General features: G+C 47.7%; 2 protein-coding genes across 3 annotated transcripts in view; one reads left to right on the forward strand and one right to left on the reverse strand.

Moving 5' to 3' along the window:
* Positions 1-1,294: 1,294 nt before the first annotated feature.
* Positions 1,295-4,831, reverse strand: LOC311318292 (rho-related GTP-binding protein RhoG-like; the record flags this gene model as incomplete). Its single annotated transcript, XM_084449579.1, has 4 exons — positions 4,720-4,831; positions 2,027-2,193; positions 1,670-1,840; positions 1,295-1,570 (listed from the first exon to the last, which is right to left on the reverse strand). Exons 2-4 carry the CDS (start codon positions 2,153-2,155, stop codon positions 1,295-1,297), a joined length of 576 nt encoding a protein of 191 aa, XP_084305705.1. The 5' UTR covers positions 2,156-2,193; positions 4,720-4,831.
* Positions 4,832-6,073: 1,242 nt separating this feature from the next.
* LOC311318656 (stromal interaction molecule 1-like) overlaps positions 6,074-14,590 on the forward strand; it is a 21,640-nt gene continuing 13,123 nt past the window's right edge. For both annotated transcript variants that reach the window (XM_084450045.1, XM_084450046.1), the window contains exon 1: positions 6,074-6,160. The gene's annotated coding sequence lies outside the window, so the exon portion shown is untranslated. The remainder of the gene's footprint in view (positions 6,161-14,590) is intronic.

Consider the following 14,590-nt stretch of genomic DNA (forward strand, 5'->3'; position numbering starts at 1 on the left):
AGGCTGCTGCTACTGCAACGACAGGTTTGGGCACATAAGAGGAATGTTGGATGATTTTTTACTTTCTGAGCCTGCTTGTGTGTGTGTGTGTGTGTGTGTGTGTGTGTGTGTGTGTGTGTGTGTCAGCTGTGCACTCAGAGTCTAGGAATCCAAAACGTTAAGATGAATGAGTCACAGCTAGGGGTTTTCAGTCAGAGCTCTCCTGTTCATTTCCAATCGACCCCTGTGTTCTTTCAATCACTGACTGTCACACCGAAAGCATCATTGCAATTACAGGAACTTGAACTTGACTTTATTCTCAGTTTGAATCAAATGTACAGACACTTGATGAATTATATCAATGCATATTCACAGAAGAATTACCAAAAATATTCAATTGTGTTAGAAAAAAACATAAATTACAGATTTGATAAATATTCTACATAAAAATGAACATTCAAGCACAGCCCACATGGAATAGAATGGGGGTTGGGGAGGAAGGCATCCTCCATTAACCCATGTCGGAATGGTCCAGAAAGGTTGCTGGCTGATCAGAAGTCCAGGAGGAAGAGGAAATGGCTTCCTGCCTCACATGAAACCCCTAGTGGAGGATTACTTCCTGCACGACTGCCCAGATCCAATGCTTATTCATTTGTTAATAGGGCTTAGTGACTAGTGGTCATTGTGGAGTTGGTATGGTGCAATCTTGAATAAGTGAGGTGAGCAGAAGTGATGCCTTAATTAAGGGAGAGGCAGGGGTTAGGAGAGACCAGGAGGGTGTAACATTACAATATGTTCACATAGAAATATGTCATGTAGAATAGGTACTTTGTTACTATATCATGTTTCTGTATGCATTGTGAACATTTCACCTCCCTAAGCACAACCCCAAGCTCCACCATCACTGACCAATCAGTCTCAAGTAAAGCCTTTAGAGTGCCACTGCTCTGGCCAATCAGAAATTACTAAAATGGTCTGAGCGAGAGGCCATTGCAATTCATCATTTGCAGAGCACCATTTACTCTGTCTCAGTGGAGACAGGGAGGAGGGAAATTGTTTCCCTGTCATATTTACAGTGAAACATATTAAACCCTATTCATGTACAACTAAATATCCATCCACAGTGTTTAAATATCAACAGGTTCTCTCTCTCTCTCTCTCTCTCTCTCTCAAGAACTTGCTCTAACCCCCAACAGTTTCTCTCTCCCTCTCTCTCTATCTCAAGACCCTGCTCTAAACCCCCAATAGTTTCTCTCTCTCCCTCTCTCAAGACCCTGCTCTAACCCCCCCCAACAGGTTCTCTCTCTCTCTCCCCCTACAGTAGAACACATGGTTTCTTGCCGGGTGTGGACTGGGGGTTGAGAAAGGCTCTGACTGCCTCCGCAAACACATCTTTGATTCCGTCCTGGTTGAGGGCGGAGCATTCCAGGTAGCGGGCGGCGTGGATCTGTCGGGCCAGGGCCGCCCCTTGCTGATGGGTGACCGGCGATTGGTTCTGCTCCTTTAGCTTCTTCTGGGTCTCTACGTCGCTCCGCAGGTCACTCTTGGTCCCCACCAGCAGTATGGGCACACCGGGACAGTGGTGGGACACCTGTTCACACACACACACTCCTTTAGAAGCGCGCACGCACACACACACACACACACACAGATGTAATCTAACAAGAGAGCAGGAAGTAGCTGTTCTGACCTCTGGGTACCACTTGTGTTTGACGTTCTCGTAGGAGGCGGGGCTGGAAATGGAGAAGCAGATGATGAAGACGTTGGTCTGCGGGTAGGATAGGGTCCGCAGGCGATCGTACTCCTCCTGACCAGCAGTGTCCCACAGGTTCAGACTGATGGACCGCTCATCCACCGTCACCTGCGACGCACGCCGTGTGCTGTTAGCTCACATATTCTGTACACACAGGCTCTCTCTCTCTCTCTCTCTCTCTCTCTCTCACATAAACAACACAGATCGTTCAGATAGTCAGCAACACAAAGACACTGACCGGGACAAAAAATGACACACACACACACACACACACACACACACACACAGACTGACCTGGCTGCTGTAGTTGTCAAACACAGTGGGGATGTATTCCTTGGGGAAAGCCCCGGTGGTGTAGGAGATGAGCAGACACGTCTTCCCCACCGCCCCGTCTCCCACCACAACACACTTGATGCTCTGCATGGCGACTCCTGAACTCTCCCCTCTGGGCCCTCAGCAGCCTGAAACACAGACACACACACACACAGACACAGACACACACACACACATACACACACACAAACACACACACAGGTCCACGCGCACAAACATATGTTTAGGTCCAGTTTTATGTTTTTCCGTCCTTACACTTTTTCTCTATCCCCTGTGGTATAGGGCCTATACAACCCTTGCTACATACTGGTACATTGTATGTGGGGGCAGCAGATTGAGAGTGATAAATAGTGCTTAGAACGAAGTGGTGGTACAGCATTTATGCCTGTCCAGGTCCTCCTAAATCTGTAAACACTAAGGGATTGAGTACACCAGCAACCGCCTAATCTCCCTCAGCAACGCAGAACACAGAGAGAGGGACAGCAGTAGAGGGAGATGGGTGGGCGTGCAGACAAAAAGAGAGAGATAGTATTTCACGCTACCACTGTATTTGTTTATGTAAATTAAGTACACAAGGAAATGGTATCCAAACAAAATGTTATCCTGGGTTCCGGGGAGCTCGGCTAGTGAGCTTGCTGTATGGAAAACACCCCCCCCCACACACACACACACACACACATTGTGGAGAGGTAACGTCCTCCTAATAGTATCATTTTTTGAGATTCAGACATCCTTTCTCTCCCCCTCTCTCTCACCTCCCCACCCCCTCTCTCTTTCTCCTTCCCGCTCTCTCTTTCTATCTCTCTCTTCCTCCATCTCTCTCCCCCCCCTCTCTCTCCAGATGTTTGGATAGAGAGAGAGACTCAGCCCAGCCTCCAGGGAGACAAGCGGCCTCAGCCCCAGCCTCTGCTCGGGGGCGTGTTCCAGTGAGGTCACTGTGGCTACAGCAGGGGTTTGTTCAGGGGCAATTAGGCCAGCTAGCTAAGTGCTGAGACAGAATTGTGTAAAGTAGACTAGTGTGTGTGTGTCGAGGCATCCAACCTTACCAGAGAATCACGGCGTATTATAATATCACATTTCAGTGGAGAAACTTAATAAAACCCGATCACCCTCACGTTCCTCAATCGGAGAGGCTCTGTGGCAAACTGACCTCATCAAAGCAGAAGTGAGACTGGACACGCCACTCCTCTCCCTCACACTCTCTTACCTCGCAGCTGTACGCACTACACTTCATGATATAAAGAGAGAGAGGGAGGGAGAGAGAGACAGAAAGAGAGAAAGGGGGAGGGAGAGAGAGGGAGGGAGAGAGGGAAGGAGAAGAGACAGTGTACAGGGGATAGAGAGGGAGTGTGACGCAAAGCAATAAGTTAATCAGCGGAGAGAGAGAGAGACAGACAGACAGAGAGAGAGAGTAACTGCCCATCATGGGTCACAGAATAAATGGCTCCAATCTGAGCTTGTTGGGTTGTATAACCCTTACTTACAGGTCAGAGACACAAAAACAACAGTAAAATTGCCCACACTGAGACGACACAGTAGCTATGTTGCTGACAGCAGGCTGTGTCGGTCCATAGACAATGCTAGTGAGAGGCTAGGCTAAGTGAGAGGCTAGGCCTCAGAAGATGGAAAGTGAAACAGGAAGGTTTGTCCTGAAGGACATATTTACTGTAGCAATGACTGGCTGGCTGGCTGGCTTTTTGGCTGACTGGCTAATTGATTGAGTGGCTGGCTGGCTGACTGACTGACTGACCGACCGACCGACTGACTGCCCGGCTGCTCCACTGACTGTCTGTCTGTCTGTCTGACTAGCTGGGTGGCTGACTGGCTAACTGACTGACTGACTGACTGACTGACAGACTGTCTGTCTGACTAGCTGGGTGGCTGACTGACTGACTGACTGACTGACTGACTGACTGACTGACTGACTTACTGACTGACTGACTGACTGACTGACTGACTGATCAGCAGCTCCACTGACTACAGTCCCCGTCCCAGTCTTGACCCCAATGCACTCCCTTGGAGCTGTGATGGCATAATCAGGTGTGTCCCCCCCCCCCCGGCCTGAGGAGTAGCTGTAAAGTAGGGGCATATGCCTGTCAATATCTGTCAACCATCCCTCATCATCTCTGATGGCTGGAGTCCACAACAGAGTCTGACAATTATACACCACAGGTTAATATGTTAATATCCTACACACACAAACCTGCACGCACACACACACACACACTCTTACTCTTTCTCTCTCTCTCTCTCTCTCTCTCTCTCACACACACACACACACACACACACACACACAAGGCCACGCACAGACTAGACAAGACCCCCTCACCTTCAGAAACACTGTAGGCTACAGGACATGTCAACATTCTTAGGGAGTGGTCGGTATGCGAACCTCAATCAAATTCGTAAGCTCTCATCGTGGAGACTCCCTGAAATAATGATTTACAGCAGGCTACGATATTCTTGATATTAAAAGAATAACTGGAACTGCTCCAAACAGAAAAGTTATGACACTTAACATTAGGAATTTGACGAGTTTAGGAAAGCCGGAAAAAGTTTAGTAAGTTGCAGTAGCCAGCTAATAACGAAGGCAAGTCTATCGTCATATTCTATTAATTTAGTTTCTGATACGTGGGATCGCGGGGGAAACTTACCGAGCATAGTCCACCTCTCGGGGCAAAATAATCGGGCGCCTGGAGCGGATCTCCCGTTGTCTTGTGTCAGCCGGGCGGAGTTGCGCTATGAAGGAAGTCTGTTCACTTCGCGGAGAGGAAGTGTGTGAAACGGCTCTGGTGTAGTTTGAGGAAGTTTGCTTGTTGAAGAATTCATCCTGGGCTGTGCGGCTCTGACGCGCCTAACGGTGGCACAGATGTAATTTAGAGGAAATGTAGGCGGCGTAGGCTACGTTTCAAAGATGGAACAAATTAAAAAGGCCTCAATCAAATGTAGGCTTCACTTTAGGCAAATAACTGCAGATCAGTGATGCAACAGTGTGAACTTTTAGCTAGGCTATGCCAAAATCTGAGGAGTAAAAAGAGATTACGGGGAAACAAACTTCAGACGTAAAAAAAAGGAAATTGAAAATAACAACCTTAGGCTATTTAATAGATAGAGCTAGGGTGATTTGGGCATTTGAACTTGAGTCGAACCTCACGCGCCTAAACCTTGCGAATCCTAAGGTAGTCCTCAAGGTGTCTCTGCAACACCACCATGGTCAGCATCGGACCAGGTCGGCCGAGGAGGAGCGAGCTGATAAGCGGTGCAGCCGCTTCTGTAGCCTACAGTGTTCGTTTGTATCGTGAAATTAGACCAATATCTTTGCGCACCAGCACTAGAGGGCAATAGAGATTGCTCATACACCGCCTACTTCACCAACTGGGTGTGATTTTTTTCCCCGTGTAGCCTGTTCTGACAATAGTTTAACTTTTTGTGGGAGGGACCCGCGGAAGTGGGTTACACTGTTCTGTTTCCAGTGTCGACGCTCGAAAAGGCAGCTCGGGCGCGCGTGGACCTTCGGAAGCGTGATCAGACACCGGAGAGACTGTTTCTCTATGGACATCGGTTTCCCATAACTCACTAAGTTCTCGTCAGGGGATCGGAGGACAGCAGCATTGCATTTAATGTTGTGACGGTGAGACCAGTTTTCCTGAACAGTAGGCTACAGACTGGAGATGTGATAGACGTATTGTTGACTTGATGACCGATACGAATGTGATAGGCTAGGCTTATTCCCTATCCTACTATTGAGACTTTATTTAGCCTATTATAAGACTACAACTGGCAACGTAATCTGTATGCAGAATGATGACTGCAATTTTAGGCCGAGACCCGGTTCACACTTTGAGAAAAGTTAAGGCGTGGTCTTACTTTTAATGAAATGATCGCCGACCAACCTTGACGCTGTAACCCCCCCCCCACCACCACACACACACACACTCCCATTCTGTCTGCAGGACACCAGGATGGGTCATGTGTGGTTGTTGGCTGTGTGTTTAGTGGGCGTGTGTCTCTCGGACCAGAGCAGCTCACAGCGGACTCACCTGGGCCAACCAGACCACCATCAGGCTGCTAATGCTAACGGCAATGGAGCTTCTGGTAAGACACCCCATGATGTGTTGTATATGTATATGTTGTTTCAAATATATAATATGATTTCTCAATAATACCAGCTGATAATTTCATCTTCCTTGATAGAGAGGTAGCCGCACTGCCTCCAGAGTTTAGGAATATACTAGTCTCTGTTAGGATGTAGCCTGCTGTAGCCGCTTAGTTAGAGAAACAAGAAGCACTGTCTCCTCCGTACACTCAAACGGCCCATGAGACACAGAGCAGAACTGCTTTCCTGGCCTAAAAACCAAAAGCATTAATACCAGAAACATGTGCCTGGAGCCAAGATGGATAGTTCAGCTAAAGCTTGATATCTCATGTTGTGGTGGTATGATCAAGGTATAATCCATATGAGTGCCTCTCCACAGCTTTTGTCCACTGCACCAATGTCAGGTGACACAGTACTGTTCTTTGATAACCAGCTTTCCCAAACACACACGTACGCATATATACTTTGGAAAGAAAACGGGTTGGGAAATTCCTGAACAGAACATGGTCCATTATCCTCCCATTTTTGGACACTTCTCTCACTTGTGTGTGTGTGCGTGTGTGTGTTTGAGTGATGGCCTTGTATAGCTGAGCTGGAGAGATAGTGCGGATGGTCGTTGGGTTTTGTTGACCACAGTTTCCCGGTTGTGACAGGCAGTGTGGTGAGATGAAGGACTGACATAGATTCAACAGTCCTACTGTAGGAGCGCTCAGTTTGGGGAGATGCTGAGGGGATGATGATGACGATGCACTGTCTCAAATGTGTCGCCAAAGAGTCAAGTGAGAATGGTGTGTGTTTGCGCACGTGCGCATGTGCATGCATGTCCATAGGTAAACGATCTTCAGGAGGATATGAATCTACTGCTCTTTTCCCAGACAGTCATGAGTTGAGCTGAGTTGATTTGAGGGCGGCACAGACCCAGAGAGGCCTCAGCCTCACACCCAGAGAGGCCACAGCCCCACACCCAGAGAGACAGAGAGGCCACAGCCCCACACCCAGACAGGCCTCAGCCCCACACGCAGAGAGAGAGAGAGGCCTCAGCCCCATACCCAGAGAGAGAGAGAGCCCTCAGCCCCACACCCAGAGAGAGAGAGAGGCCTCAGCCCCAAACCCAGAGAGAGAGAGGCCTCAGCCCCACACCCAGAGAGAGAGAGAGGCCTCAGCCCCACACCCAGAGAGAGAGAGAGGCCTCAGCCCCATACCCAGAGAGAGAGAGAGGCCTCAGCCCCACACCCAGAGAGAGAGAGAGGCCTCAGCCCCACACCCAGAGAGAGAGAGAGGCCTCAGCCCCACACCCAGAGAGAGAGAGAGGCCTCAGCCCCACACGCAGAGAGAGAGAGAGGCCTCAGTCCCATACCCAGAGAGAGAGAGAGCCCTCAGCCCCACACCCAGAGAGAGAGAGAGGCCTCAGCCCCACACCCAGAGAGAGAGAGAGCCCTCAGCCCCACACCCAGAGAGAGAGAGAGGCCTCAGCCCCACACCCAGAGAGAGAGAGGCCTCAGCCCCACACCCAGAGAGACAGAGAGGGTGAGGAAGTGGAAGTGGGGCAGCATGGCGCCGTTTGCTCACAGTGCGGCGCGTTCTTCCGTGTGCCCATCTCCAAGCCCTGCTCTACTTAGCCAGACCGCCATGTGGCCGCCACTGGTAGGATTTCATTTCATTTCAAACCTTTATTTATACTCGTGAAGCACTGAGGCTTCCCTTATTTACAGTGATGACGAGTTCACACAGAGACACACATCAATGAAACAAATGCAATGTACAATAATAATAATAATAATTAAAAACAGTTACAGGTTGAAGTACATACTGTAGGTCTAGAGCCATGGACATAAACTCTGTGACTGAAGGAAGGACCTCAAGCTTTAGAGTCTGTTGGAAGGTCTTCCAAGTATAAGGATGACGATTGGTGTTCTGATCTTCTGTTGTGCAATCTAGGCCATCAGACTGACAAACCCATATGCACTATTATGCAGCCGTGCAGCGACTTGCTGGAATCCTTTCTCTTCAACACTATTTCCTGATAGCTACTACACTGTCTCCCCTACCCTGGCAAGTACAGCAGTGGAGAGAGTGCTGGATGTGTTAGATCAGGGATTAGCTCAAGGAGGGGTGAAGCTTGGAGACCAGGAGTATTTGAAGAAGGCATCATAGTCCCTGTTGTCTCAGTGCTCTGAGAGGTAAAATTAGGCTTCATAATAGTCCACATATGCACCATATGCATATCCACCATATTGCATACTGCATTTCTTTCTTGTAATTTTCTTGTAATTTTTCTTGTAATATAATTCTATTATGTTTATTATCTATGTTTATTCTCTATTACGCTATACTTTTTCCCCCACTTCTGTTCTTTTTCCACTGCTGAAACCCCAAATTTCCCCCACGGGGATTATCAAAGTATCTTATCGTCTGTCGTATGTCACCACCTGCTCCTCTTACTCCTCTTCTTGCTCCTCCTCCTCCTCATCCTGCTGCTTCTCCTCCTCCTGCTCCTCCTACTCCTCCTTCTCCTCCTCTCTCCTCCTCAGGCTGCTAACAAGCAGAACACACTCACAGATGAGTCCACTCAGGCTATACAAAATATCAGCAGTGAGTGTTTGAACTCAAAATTCAAGATCTGTTTATTAGCCATGTACAGTATATGGTTCACAGTTCACACATACTAGGAATTTGACTAGGTTTAAGGCACACGCTGTTGCAGATAAGATAGGAGAGGGGACAGGACAGTCCAAAGACAGACATGCTTATAGTATTCATCAGCCTTGTCTGTCCCCGTTAGAGTGCAGTAAAGATTATGCCTATCTGAACAAATCAGTTATGATGTCATGAGAATACACACACAGACACAGCAGGCGCACACCCAAAAAACACACATACTTTATCATAGAAATCCCTGCACAGCATCAACTGTGGAGTCTTGTTGACATTAGTCTGGCCTGTGTGGCCGAATGGCCTGGCCTGACATCAACTGGACCTTCCCCTGTGGTTTAAAGAAACCTCTAGTCGCTGGGTGGCAACACTTTCGTTACTGTACTTTAGGCCTGAATCCAAGTATTCAAGGTACTGTGTACAATGTTAGACGGAGGCTGGAGGAGGATGTGCATTGAGAGGCGGTTATGTTAGTAGGCCTGTTTTAAAGCCCACGGAGGAACACGTCCTGTCCCTCCCTCTGTAGCTCCCTGGTTGTGTCTTGGGGCCACTGCTGCAGTGTGTATCCCACCTCGAGCCTCCCCTCTCTGGGTCGAGAGCCTCTCTCCTCCGTTCCTCAGTGTTCTCCGCCGGAGCCCTGTCTTAATATTTACCCCCTTCTGTCTGAAACTGCCTCTAGACTTTATTTCAGCTGGGGGGGGGGGGGGGTTCCTGATGACTGTCCGTGAGGAGAAGCAGATTCACAGCCTCCCAGAGCACTCTGCCAAAACAACGCGGCTCTCGGTTCACCCCTGCCGTTCATAGCGCCGCGTCCCAGGCCTCGTGCGCGAGACACCGTCAGGTCCCAACGTTTACAGCCACTTACTGGAGGAAAAAACGCACATGTACAGTAGGGGATTGACTCGCGTCGCCGTGTTACCGACAGACATGCGGTCGCGCGCAACACACACCCACACCACAAAGCATTTAGGTCACGGGTAGAAAACCCACACATCCTTCTTCACACGTTTTTAGTGAAATGTCCATACATAGACATGTTTTTATTTTAAAATGGTAAATGGACTGCACTTATATAGCGCTTTTCTCACCCCTAAGAGACAAAGCGCTTCACAATGGCCTCTCATTCACACACACACCAGGGGCGCCAGCAGGCCATACAAGGCGCTAGTCTGCTAACTGGGAGCAATTGGGGGTTCAGTGTCTTGCTCAGGGACACTTCGACATGTAGACTGGAGGAGGCGGGATTCGAACCGCCAACCCTACGATCATTGGACGACCCGCTCCACCTCCTGAGCCACAGCTGCCCCACAAATTTTAAGACTTAAGTCAAGATCCGTTGAGCTCGGTAACCACGGCACCCGCTGCATGCATTTCCCCATCCTACTCAAATATGTCATGCGTCACGTGGTATGTACAGTGTGTGTGTGTGTGTGTGTGTAATTCTGTGTGACAGGGTGTAAACTGTCCATTAAGACTCAGAGTAAGCAGTGTGTTTAGGAGATGGAGAGTTGGCCACTCTGGACTGAGCTCAGTATATTGTCATAAACAGATATCAAGGTTAAGTCTGCCGTGTTTACCTTTGGCCTGATGCAGGAATCGTGCTGTTGTTGTGTGTGTGTGTGTGTGTGTGTGTGTGTGTGTGTGTGTGTGTGTGTGTGTGTGTGTGTGTGTGTGTGTGTGTGTGTGTGTGTGTGTGTGTGTGTGTGTGTGTGTGTGTGTGTGTGTGTGTGTGTGTACGTACGTGTGTGTGTATGTGTGTGTGACTGCCAGTCCTGCAGCTCTGCTCTGAGGGTGTGTGAGGGTTGCCGTTGTATAGCCTCGCTCTCCAGTTCTCTGGCTGTCCATCTTAAAAAGATAGAGTGTTTGTCTGTGTGTGTGTGAGAGAGAGAGTGTGTGCAAGCCTTTGAGAGAGAGAGAGATTAAAGTTGTCTCAACAACAGCAGCCTGTCTAAGTCCTCATGGCTCCACGCTTTTACTCTGTCAGACTCCTCAGATCTTTTTACAGACCAATATTCTGAGGTCAGAGGCATAGAGCCTCTCCTCCTCTTCTCTCTGCCCTCCCTCCCCTCTTTCTTTCATTCACTCTTTCTCTCACACACTTCCTCTCGTCCACATTCAAGCTTCCATATTTTCACCTATTCGCCCCTTTCTCATGGTGTTTTAAAGTACTTTATTGGCTTGAACTATTCTTTCTCTATCAACAAGTCACATTCATTGTGATAGCTCTGACATCATGAGAACAGAGTGTGTGTGTGTGCGTGTGCGTGAGGCCTGGGTAAGAACAGGATGTAGTGCGCTCAAATGTTCAACTCATTTAGAAAATCATCACCCTGTATCTGATTCTCTGCTGTGAATGTGCTGTCTCTCTCTCTCTCTCTCTCTCTCTCTCTCTCTCTCTCTCTTTCTCTTCATTTGGAAAGGAATGTACTGTAGCTCCTCAATCTATCTCTCACATCCGCTGGTTTTCTCTGTTCGTTTGTAAAGGAATGCAGGCTGCTCATCCTTTTCTCCCTCCATTCCGTCTCTCCTGTCTTCCCCTCTTCTCTGATCCCCTCTGCCTCTAGAGGAGGGGGACACGCGTGCGTGTGTGTGTGTATGTGTGTGTGTGGGACTGCAGTGCACGTTGTGAGGATGACAGTGTGCGAAGTTCTTAAGCTAGAATGCGCTGGCTGTCTCAGTGTCCACACCAATATCCCTCAGAGGGATAGAAGAATGTCTCTCTCTGTATATTTCTCTCTCTCTCTCTCATTTCTCTCTCTCCCTCCTTCTCTCTTATGTGTCCCAGTAGGATAGCGGTATGTATATTGACCGGCAAGCCACACCAGACGTGTGTGTGTGTGTGTGTGTGTGTGTGTGTGTGTGTGTGTGTGTGTGTGTGTGTGTGTGTGTGTGTGTGTGAGTGTGAGTGTGAGTGTGAGTGTGAGTGTGAGTGTGAGTGTGAGTGTGAGTGTGAGTGTGTGTGTGAACAGAAAATACAGAAAACTGTAACTGAGCATCAACCCTGTGTGGACAGCCACAGCTGCCTACACTAAACAAACACACCCATACAGTGGGTAGTGTAGTAGGACACACACCGACTAGGCCATCGGTCCAATGCAATGTGGATTCCCTTTGAGGTAGCCTAGTTGGTGTGGCATATCTCTTAGCATCATTTAGTAGAGATCAAGATTCGAGATTCCTTTAATTCGTCACATGTACCGTGTACAGTCACAGTGAAACGTTGCAGCCGGCTCCAAGATCATGCTACAGATGAACTCTAACTAATACTCAATTACAAATTTACAAGTTACTTGTTAGGATGGGATAGATGAGGTACTGAATGGATTATATACATGCTATATATGGATGTGAATAAAAAATAAATAAGATTCAGATTCACATACTTTTTATTCATGCATCAAATGAAATAAACATAGTAAATTCACAATTAAATACCGTGCTCTGGATAAGGAGCATGAAAGGGAGACCCCAGGGAAGCTAAATGAAAGCTTGTATAGAGGACCCAAGCCATAATAATAATAATAATAATAAAAATTAACACAGGGGGCTGGGTGTGTTATGTACCTGCTATAGCTCTAATAAATAAGATCCTGGTGGGGGGGTCAGATAGTCATTCAGGAGCTGGATGGTTTGTGGGAAGAAGCTCTTCCTGAGCCTCTCTGTGCTCGCCATGTGAGTGTGGTATCTCTTCCCTGACCGTAGCAGAGAGAACAGTCCATTTCGTGGGTGGCTGGGGTCTCTCAGGATACTGTTGGCCTTGGTCTTACATCTTCTGGTGTAGATGTCCTCGAGGTGGGGGAGTGGCCCCCCCAGGGTACATTCAGCTGACCGTACCACTCTCTGGTGGTATCACCTTGTGATCTTGAGAGCTGCTGTTCCCGTACCAGGTGGTGATATTTCCAGTCAGGATGCTCTCGATTGTGGATGAGTAGAAGCTCCGTCGGAGCTGGTGGGACGCTCTGAATTTCCTCAGTTGTCTGAGGTGGTTCAGTCTGACGTGCTTTCCTCACCACAGTGTCTATGTGTGTTGACCATGTCAGGTCCTTGGTGATCTGGACGCCAAGATACTTGAAGCTGTCCACTCTATCTACAGCGGTCCCGTTGATGATTAGAGGGGTGTAGTTCCTCTCCTGCTTCCTCCCAAAGTCCACCTCCATCTCCTTTGTCTTGCTGACGTCCAGATGGAAAAAAATAAGTAAAGTAAAAAGTATAATTGCGTCACTCTACAGTATGATCCTCTGGAGGAATATTTGGTTCTTGTCTATTTAAAGACCAGTTTGTTTGATGTGAGACCAAGCGGTGTTCCCCCATGGCCCTACATTCACTAAAGCCCATACAACACGCACGCGCGCACACACACACTCACACACGCACGCACTGACGCACGCACTGACGCACGCACGCAGCTGTGGAGATGAGAACACAGCCCATTGTTATAAATAGCCTGGTATTACCAGTGTGAATTGTGGAGGTAGTGTAAATAGTACAGTATCCCCTTCTATAGCCTTCACTTAAGTCAGGGTTTATTGGGAGGGATACACAAACACACTCCTAGATCAACCACACACACACACACACACACACACTCCTAGATCAACCCCACATACTGTATCAGGTCACACTGAAATCTCCCCCCCCCACACACACACTCTCACACACACACACACACACACACACACACACACTCCCAGATCAACTGTACCAGGTCACACTGAGCCCATGGTGGAGGTGTCATGTGACCAGGTCAGATACAGCAGTCAAGATGGAAAGCTGAAATGTGAATCAACGAGACGGACATTGTGAAACTAGAATCTCATCACGGCGCCCCTGCTGCTCCTAGTCTGCCCCTATGACCTCTACATTCTTAGAAAAGGGGTACACATTTTTGGAGTAACACTTTATTTGAAGGAGTGTGCATAAGACTGACAGTATCATAACAATGACATGACATGTCAACTTGACACAATTGACTGAATGACACTTAATGACAACAGTCATATCTAGAAATGGTGCTCAGAGAGCACAGATCTCCACCCATTAAAGGAGTAGTAAAGGGAAAATGGAGTAGTAAAGGGAAAATGCATGTTTAGCCCTGTTTTAAGGTTACGTATGATCATATAAATGGTTCAGATCAAAACGTTGACAAAGCTTGCATTTTCGAGAAAGTTGATGTTGATAATTGCTCTACCACCGTTTTGGTCATACAAAAATCATTCAAAAACATGTTAAACTCTCTATTTCAAAGACAAGAAGCTCACCGAGGGTGTAATTGGTGTCCGTTGGTGTTCTGACATCAAATTTAGCGCAAAGTATGAATCCTGTAGGGTTTTATTGATCATTTTATGAAATCCATTGACTTGTATTGAAGCGACCGTTGTAGATGTGTAGATCAATCCGCAGAGGGGATTCAGGAAGTGGAACTACTTACGGTAGCTATTGTTTATGTTGCTAGGTTACCTAGTTTGCGGAGGTTTACACATGTATGTGCTGCGACAAAATAGTGCTATGATAAATATTTTAAAAAGCCTTTCCAGATTAACTAGAATCTCACTTTATGGCGAATTATATGTCAGAACGCCAACTAACACCTAGGTGAGTTTCTTGTCTTTGAAATCGAGAGTTTAACATGTTTTTGAATGATTTTTCAAGATGCCCATCCACATCCATTGTATGACCAAAACGGTGGTAGAGCAATTATCAACTTTCTCGAAAATGCTAGCTTTGTCAACGTTTTGATCTGAACCATTGTATATGATCATAAGTAACCTTAAAACAGG

Source organism: Borostomias antarcticus (genome assembly GCF_949987555.1).
Source record: "Borostomias antarcticus genome assembly, chromosome: 15".
Classification (NCBI taxonomy): domain Eukaryota; kingdom Metazoa; phylum Chordata; class Actinopteri; order Stomiiformes; family Stomiidae; genus Borostomias; species Borostomias antarcticus.